At 40.5% G+C, this 9061-nt stretch overlaps 1 protein-coding gene across 3 annotated transcripts; it reads left to right on the forward strand.

Moving 5' to 3' along the window:
• LOC125515015 (phosphoinositide phosphatase SAC2) lies at nt 1–8675 on the forward strand. Of its 3 annotated transcripts, none has more exons than XM_048680425.2 (16): nt 1–446; nt 1924–2128; nt 2210–2375; nt 2852–3074; nt 3447–3523; nt 3611–3792; nt 3869–3966; nt 4054–4181; nt 4264–4359; nt 4532–4910; nt 5536–5657; nt 5749–5847; nt 6711–6917; nt 7071–7202; nt 7693–7768; nt 7989–8675. In XM_048680425.2, exons 1-16 carry the CDS (start codon nt 378–380, stop codon nt 8073–8075), a joined length of 2346 nt encoding a protein of 781 aa, XP_048536382.2. In that variant the 5' UTR covers nt 1–377; the 3' UTR covers nt 8076–8675. The 3 variants fall into 3 exon arrangements, with proteins under 3 accessions (XP_048536382.2, XP_048536383.2, XP_048536381.2); XM_048680424.2 differs by having other exon boundaries at nt 3–446; nt 4264–4392; XM_048680426.2 differs by lacking the exons at nt 7693–7768; nt 7989–8675 and having other exon boundaries at nt 4264–4392; nt 7021–7141.
• Nucleotides 8676–9061: the final 386 nt, after the last annotated feature.

Genomic DNA, 9061 nt, shown 5'->3' on the forward strand with positions numbered 1-9061 from the left:
TTACGTCCCGAACGGGGAAACGGAGAAAACAAATTCCCGTAGCGAGCTGTATTCCGCCACACCATCGCCTCCTCCTCCTCCGCCTCCGCCAACTCACGATTTCATCGCTGCCAGCCAACAATCCCTCCCCCGCCCACCAAATCTCCTCCCCCTGCTCCAGAAGCCTCTCCCGGTCCGCGGCTCCGGCTCCGGGCCCTCGGCCGCGCGGGGAGGGCTGCTGCTCTGATTCGCCGGGCGCGCTCCGGCGGGGAATGCTCTACCTCAAGCTGCCGGCCGGGGATTTAGGGTTCGGCGGGAGCGGGCGCGGCGGCGGCCCCGTTGCGCGCGGAGTCGGGGCCTGAGGCGGCGGCCCAGGCGGTTGATCCGGCCGGGCGCACATGGCGGCCGCGGCGCAGGAGGCCGAGCCGGCCTGCCTGCAGAGCTTCGACCTCTATGAGAGCGCATCGGTATGGCCCCCCCTCCTCCCTCACCCGCCTCGCTTCCTGCTACCAGTGCGCTTGCCCACGCCGTGCTTTGCTGCTGCTGCTGCCGTAGCGTGGTTAGGGAGCGATGCGGTCCTCCAGATCGCTTGGTTTGGGCGAGGCCCGAGATTTCCGCGCTTAGTAGAGGCCCTCAGGTTGTTTGGTCTAGTAATTCTAGCTGCTTGGGTTATGGGGAGATTTCTATCTTCCGAGACCAACTCATGCCGTAGCTTTGATGCCAGACTATGGTGCTTGCATGCCCGCGGCTGCTGCAGTTTAGTTAGATTTCTTCTCCCTCTGCGGAGTAATCCGGCATGCTAGTTCCCTTGTGTGGAAAGGGTCCATAATTCTCGAAATGGTTTTTGCAAGATATTTGCAATGTGTGTGAGAGGGGAGTTGGGAGGTCCCTCTACGTCTAAAGGGATTATGGGTTTCTATTTGTGGTTACTCGGGAGAGGAAAAGCATAGAGCTCTTTGTTTGAGAATTGAGATGGTTTTCTAACTACAGGAATTCACGGGCTTGATGTGTTTGAGATGGTTTCGAGGAAGCATCTTCAAACTTTCCTGCCCCTCTTTACTCTGCTGCCGACGAAGACATCGTCCACGTCCTATACTCCCGCACCTCCTATAGTCATGACCTGTGGGCGTGCCCCCTGTGGTTGTCTCGATGCTTGAAGACGGCTGCAAACCTGCAACTTCTATGCTCAGCAATTGGGCTGTTTTTCCTACGTCCTTCGAAACACATTCATCCTCCTCTTGCTGCGGGTTACCTGAAAAATAATGGACAGCCTGGTTTTCGGATGTGCGTGCCTCCCCCAGTCCCCAGGGTTATAGGCATGATTCTTGAGCGTGCAGAACTCTGGCCCCGCCTCCTCCTGTGTCGGCTTTATGGCGATCCCGTTCTAGTGCGCTGATTTTGAAAAGCGAGAGATTAAGCTTCTCCCACCCCCCTCCCCCATTGGGTACTCCCCACCCCTCCTTCCACGCCTAGCATGGGGTGGTAAAATCCTGCCACCTGTACGTTGTTTCTTTTTTAGATGAAAGGCAACTTTATAGACCCGCCAACCCCCAGGTTTGAATACGTTGTTGTCTTTAATAAGTAATTCAGGTGGGGCCCTCCCCCACCGTTGTTTGTCTTGTCGATATTGTTTCTTTTTGGAGGCGGGTCTTCTCCATACTGTTATAGTTTGATTGTTAGCAGGTAGCAACTCTGTTAGATTGCCAGCATCCAAAATGGTGACAAGCATTTATGATTCTATTCACACGTAAATAGAGCTGTAAGGTCCTGCTGGCCGGTGAAACTTCCTAGTTCAACAATTCATAGGATCAATTTGTTTTTCACTGTATTTGTAGCTCAATGCTTGAATAGTTAAGACGTATGAGAAGTTGATCAATTTCCTGGTTCACTATTTCATTCTTCCAACCAAAATTGAGCTGAGTATGTTTTTCCTTTGCTTTGCAGAGATTTTATATTTTTGGAACTAATGCTGACAAAACAGTATGGAGGCTACTCAAAATCGATAGATCGGAAACATCAGAGCTTGACATAGACGAGTGTTCTACTGTATATACACAAGCTGAGTATCTTGAACTGGTGAGTGGTCTTGATGAAGATCACAGGTCAACTGGTGGGGTTAAATTTGTGACAAAGTTTTATGGCATAATTGGTAAGACATTCTCTCGTTGTTTGCAAACCCAGAATAAATTATTTGAATGGATTTTTATTTTACAGTAATCTTTTTCTCCAGGTTTCATTAAGTTCCTTGGGCCATTTTATATGTTAATTATTACCGAACAGAGAAAAATTGGGGAGATATTTGATCATCCAGTGTATCAGGTGACTAAGACTTCAATGATTGAGTTAGCAAATTCTAAATCTCGATCCAGTTTTCTGAATCCCAGGGATGAGAACAGGTTTGTGCATCTCCTTACTACCAGTGCTTGAAAATGTTTTTTTATCACACTGAATTTGTTAGATTGATGGAGCAGAATTATTGTTGATGAAACTATATGAATGAATATTACCAATTTTTTTGTCTATTATGAACTTTATTAGTTGATTGTACTCAAACCCCTAAAAAAAGTTGACTGTACTTAACTTTTCATTGAAATATTTTAAGTTTGTATAGTATTGCACTGTTATACAAATCTTCATAAGCTTCCACTGTTGTGCGGAGGAATCTTATGCGTCTCAAATGCATCACTATGTAGTGGATCCATGTTACCAACAGTTTCCTTAAATTATCAGGCTCCTTTTGTACTTCCTAGAGACGAACAGCTCACAAAGTACAATATTGATTTTATTTTCAAGAACCGAAACATGAATCCCAATATTCCATTACTAATGTTCATTTCCTAGTAGCAAGCTCACCCTTTCTATAACTCCACAGATACAAGAAGATTTTGAACACACTTGATCTTAGGAAGGACTTCTTTTTCAGTTACTCATACCCTATCATGAGAGGTCTTCAGAAGAATTTAAGTGATCCACAAGAAGGATGGTCACTATATGAGTCAACATTTGTGTGGAATGAGTTTCTTACTCGACAAATACGCAATTGTCTACAAAGTACTTTGTGGACTGTTGCATTAGTCTATGGTTTTTTTAAGCAGGTATGTGCCAAAGAAAGTTGCCTTTAAATTGCTATATAATGCCCACAGATGTGTATAGTTTTCTAAGATAATTTTTCGTTTTTATGAAATGGAGGCATTAGGAATTAGGAGTAACTTTGACTGGATTTAAATTTTTTCAGCTTACTAATATTTGACAGAAATCTGCTATCCAAACCCCCACTTTCTTTCTTCATTTTTCCCCCTGTTTATAACATAATCACATAGTTCTTCATTTTATCTCTATAATACCAATCTTAATCCAGTCTTTTTTCCTCAGTTTCATATATAACTACGTAACACAATTGCGCAGTGCTGGTCTTAGATTAATAAATTTTGCCTCTGAACGTTCAATTTTTTATGCCATGTTATTAGGACAAATTTGCAATATCTGGGAAGGACATTATGTTCACACTCATTGCTAGGCGCTCAAGGCATTATGCTGGCACCAGGTTTGCCCATTTGAGACATTCGTTAAATATTTCTTTGTTAGTTTGGCATGATGTTTGGATTGAAGTGCTTTAATGGATGTTGTATAGATATTTAAAGAGGGGAGTAAATGAGAAGGGAAGAGTAGCGAATGATGTTGAGACTGAGCAAATTGTGTATGAAGCTGTGCCTATGCCTACAGAAGTAAGTTCTGTTGTGCAGAACAGGGGTTCGATCCCACTATTCTGGTCACAGGATACATCAAAATTGAACATAAAACCTGATATCATATGTAAGCTCCTAAACTTCTCTATGGTGTATGTGGGATCATTAAAACATTTAAAAATAAACATTTCTCATTTTGTCAGTGCATGAGAAGGACAAAAATTATGAAGCTACCAAGCTTCATTTCGAAAATCTTAGGGGAAGATATGGCAACCCTATAATTATCTTCAACTTGATTAAGGTGAGTTGTACCATCTTATTCTGGACTAGCAACATCTTTGGATACGCTGACACATAAGTGCTAATTTACCCTGTTCTATAATGTAAGACGCGTGAAAGACGGGAATCCATGCTTCGTCGAGAATTTGATAAGGCAATACGGATCATAAATAAATTGTTTTCAGAGGAGAACCAGCTGCGGTTCTTACATTGGGATCTGCATAAAAACTCTCAAGGGTATTTGTTGTTATATTTATCATATTTTATTTCAATATGTCAGTAGCCTCTAGCATGCATTAATGAAGTAATTCTGTTTCAGAGAACCTACAAATGTACTTGATGTTCTTCTGAAAGTGGCATTTCGTGCTCTGACGTTGACTGAGTTCTTCTATTGTCAAGTTGCACCACCTACAGGGTCTGAGACTGCTCCTCACTGGCCTGCTCTATTGTGAGTTGGTCTTTATTACTATTTCCCCAATATGGTTTGTCTGATACATAGTTTGATTTCTATTGTGCTCTTCTGTTTCAAGAAGTGCCAGTGCTCTTCATTATGCATCTAATCTCCTATTTTTGTTTGTTCTTTATAGGCACAGTCACGATCCATATTTTTGTGATGAAAACAGCAACAGTGACATATCCCAAGAAGATATCTCGGGCAGTTCTGACTCCTCTGGCAATGGAACCACGGAAGACAAAGCTGAAACCAGTGAACTGCCCCAACTAAAACCACCAATCTTCCAGAAAGGTGTCTTACGGACAAATTGTATAGATTGCTTGGATCGTACAAATGTTGCACAATATGCCTATGGTTTAGCTGCTCTTGGACATCAGCTGCATGCACTTGGTTGTGTAGAATCCCCAGAACTTGGTTTAGGTGCTCCCGTGGCTCATCATTTGATGCACTTTTATGAGAGGATGGGTGACACACTTGCCGTACAGTATAGCGGGTCGGCTGCTCATAATAAGGTATTTGAAAGAAACCCACTATTTGGTGGTATATTCTTTGCTTGTAATGGTAGGGAGGGGGTCAAGTCCTTTTTAGTTTACAGTTTCAAGTACTCTTTCTTTCAATAGCAAGTACCATCTGGGCATATGAAGACAACTTGGCTCTCTCTGCAGTTGTTTGCATCATATAGTGTCTCCCAAGCTGCCAGAGGAATGAGCAGTTCCACATAATAGCAACTTCTGGGAGAACTATAAAGCCAACTATAAAACTGTTATGTATATGAACTGTAACCAAAAGTTGAATGATCATCATATGTTTTTCCCATGGTTTCTAGATGTGTCGCTGGCCTCTGAACTTTAACAATGACTAATTGATCATGGTACTGAACATAACGCTATACGAGAAGTGGAATACCACAAGATACTAAGATTATACCATTCTGTTTATTACTTTATCGAGATGTCCATAATAATAAAAACATGTTATTTATTTAGTATGGATCTTCATTCAGTTTTACTAGCAAATTATCAATTTTCGAGTGGAAAATGTATTTGTTCTGCTTCTTGTCAACTTATTTTGCATTTTGATTTCATGTTTGGTTGTACAACACTGCTCTAATTTTCTTTGATGTGCTATTTCTTGAAGATCTTCTCTGCGAAGAGAGGACACTTGAAGCTTTTTATACGATCACAAGAGTTCTTCAGGACACTACAACGGCACTACAGCAACGCCTGTATAGATGCTAACAAACAGGCAGCTATAAACTTGTACGTTTTACTGAGAATCCATGTTCAGCATGCAGTAACAAGTTGTTTAACTGAAGTGTCGACTCACGTCAAGTCTGTTCTACTTTTATAGATTTTTGGGGTACTTCCAACCAAAGCAGGGAAGTCCTGCACTCTGGGAGCTAGAATCATCTTCTGAGGAACATAACAATGGATCTTTTGGGCATACAAGGTAAACATGAGACACCTATTTACTGCTTATCCACCTTACACTATCATATACTACCTCTGCCCCATAATGTAAGACGTTTTTGTAGTTCAAAGACGGAGGGAGTAATAACTAGACGATACCCCGCACATCGTTGTGGAACTGGATATATACTCCCCCTGTAAACAAATATAAGATGTTTTAGATATTTCAATATGGACTACATACGGACTGAAATGAGTAAACAAATACACTAAAATGCGTGGGGATCACTCTCTTAGGTATATAGGATAATATGTGCAATGCTTCACATGTATGCAATCCAAAAAATTGTTGTATAAAACTATAAATGTAAATTTTCTGTGTGATGGACAATCCCTACACGAGTCCGCCTTTCACATCTGGAGTAATTTGACATACTCCATCCAATAAGAAAATGTTACAAATTAAGCACAGCCTGGAATTTCTTTTATGGGAAATCATATATTCGAACTAGCGCAAGGCACTCCAGTCTTAAAAAACTAAATACCAGGACTGTATCATATGATACTAAAACACAATTGTGTGTTGTACAATAGCATAACACTGCCAGGAATGCTAGATTTTTAGCCCAGAAAAGGATGCACTTAATATGTAATGCACCATACAGCATCAACAAAATAATGGTGACACTGAATTATGTGCACATTTTCAATTTTTCAATGGTGCAAAGGAACACTAAGATTCTGTTTACACTAATGAGCACCATGAGGATCTTTTAGCCAATTTACTATGGGTAGCTTTCCCAGTTGTTACAATTGAAGATCGTTCAAGTTTTAGTTTGTATGAAACATGTGTTATGTAAATCAGCAAAGACCTTGTCATTGACTATTTGTTTGATGTCACAGTGACAGTATCAAAAGAGTGAATTCAGATGGCAGCATCCTTTCTGTAAGCAACACATCTATATCTGGCTGTAGTGGGTGCCATAATGAATTGTTGACTGCAGCGCAACCTGATGTCAGTACTGAGTTGCAATCTTCAAAAATGGAGTCTGATTTGGTGTATGTAAATGAGATTACATCACCCATTGAAAGTAAAATGTCAAATTCAAGGTCAGTTTGTGTTAATTCAGGCTTTATACATTTGGTTTTATTTTTGGTTGCTTGTACGATAGTTCACTAGAAAGTAAAACTGTGTTGTTCCAAATAACTGCAGGTTCATCCTTTATGTTTGACAACTTTATTCGTCTCTAAAACCTACTGCAGATACACCCCCACACTGTCTCATGATCATATACATGATGTCCCAAGCAGTCAACTTGACCCTTGCAATTCGGGCGATTCAAACTTCCTGGATCTTGAATGGCTTTCAAATTCAGGCAATTCAAGTGATGAAAGGTCATATTTTGCGTTGTGTTTATATTTTGTAATTGTCTCTCCCATGTATGCTTAACATCGACCCTTTAACTTGACTAATATCCGAGTAATAACATTAAATTGTGCTCATTTGCTGCATGTACTTTTCTGTTTGTGAACATAAAGGGAACACACAAATGAAATTGAAGGAATCATTGATCCATTGTACTACGATCATTTTCTTCTTGCTCTGGCAATCACATGACCATCATTGCACTATTAGATACAATAGTAACACATCAGTATGAAGTCCTTCTGCTCTGGCAATGACATAACCATCTAGTATTATTGAACAAAATGATCGTGGTACCATTTGGTCAAATCATATCTACAACGAAGCAAATTAGAAATATTTTTGTTAGCTTTTGTTGTTCATCCAATTTCTTCCAGCCCGCTCATTGCTTTACTGCTCTAAAAATACCGACAAGACAATATTCTTCTCACCGTATCCTGTTAAACCGTGCTTGAACAGGTCGCTTGCAGTTAGCACACCGGATGCTCACCTTTCAACCGAGAATGTCATTAGTGACATAATTCCTGAGACTATGGTCAGCATAAATTCCCTCCCTCGGATCTCCACACTCAGATTTGCATTTTGTTCTTGTTTTTAGATTTCCCCGCAAAAAAAAGAAAAAAAAGAATGTGTTCTAGATTAATTTGGAAAGTACTAGTGTGTTGATTTACAATGCCAGGCTACACAGATATGCGTCATTGACATTGTATTTGTGTCTATGAATAAAACCAATCACCTTATCCAAATCTTTTCAGGAAAACCAAGTCGCGGGGGTCCAGGCTCAGAAGCTACCCGAGCAATTCGTGCAGTGGGTTAACAACGGCAACAGCTTTTGGTTTTGAGACCACTCTGGTGCCGTGCCATGCATGCCTGGTTGCTTGGAAGGCCAAGCATCTCTTTTCCAAACAGTCGCCAGAGCGCTTTGATTTAGCAGATTAGGAGGTGGGAAGTGATGGTGGTTCAGTACTTCAGTCGGTTGCCGTGTCATACCATCCCGGATTTTGCCCATTCCACCTGAAGGGCAATGTGCTTAAAAGTGACAAGTTGTCGCCTATCATCCCCGGACTCCTTTAGTGAAGCATACAGTTCTGTTTATTTGTTCTATGTTTGTACTTAGAGGAGAGTAGATAGAGTTTTTTTTTCATTTTGAATAGAAAATAGATATAGGGTATGATAATGTGCTTTTCTTTTAAAACTGTGTATTGTCCATGGGAGTATAAATATTCATGTGTAAATATATAATATGCGAGAAGTGCATGCCTGGTTGAGGTGGATCAGAAAGATCTTTTTTTTTCTTTGGTTGAGATCTTGTCTTGAATGGGATGCAAGGAATGAAGGAATACTCTTTTTTTTTGCATCTAGGCCCTGTTTGGTTGCAAACTATTTTTGTAGTACTGTTTGATACCAAAGTTTCTAGAAAAGTTGTACTTATTTTTTCTGCATTTAAAGTCTTGCTCATGTGAACTAAAGAAATACTATAAAAGTGTAACGTACTCCCTCTGCAAAGAAATATAAGAGTATTTATATCACTAAAGTAGTGATCTAAATGTCTTATATTTATATCACTAAAATAGTGATCTAAATGTCTTATATTTCTTTACAAAGGAAGTACTCCGTGACTCGCAATAGCTTCTCTGACAGCAACACATGCTGAGTTCTAACTCGCCAAAACGCACACACACATGCTGATTTCTGAATGAGCATTTACTATCACATTGTATTCCCTCCGTCCAGAAATACTCGTCATCAAAATAAATAAAAGGGGATGTATCTAGACGTATTTTAGTTCTAGATACATCTTTTTTTATTCATTTTGATGACAAGTATT

Source organism: Triticum urartu, chromosome 6A (assembly GCF_056163025.1).
Source record: "Triticum urartu cultivar PI428250 chromosome 6A, HENAU_Tu73, whole genome shotgun sequence".
NCBI lineage: Eukaryota > Viridiplantae > Streptophyta > Magnoliopsida > Poales > Poaceae > Triticum > Triticum urartu.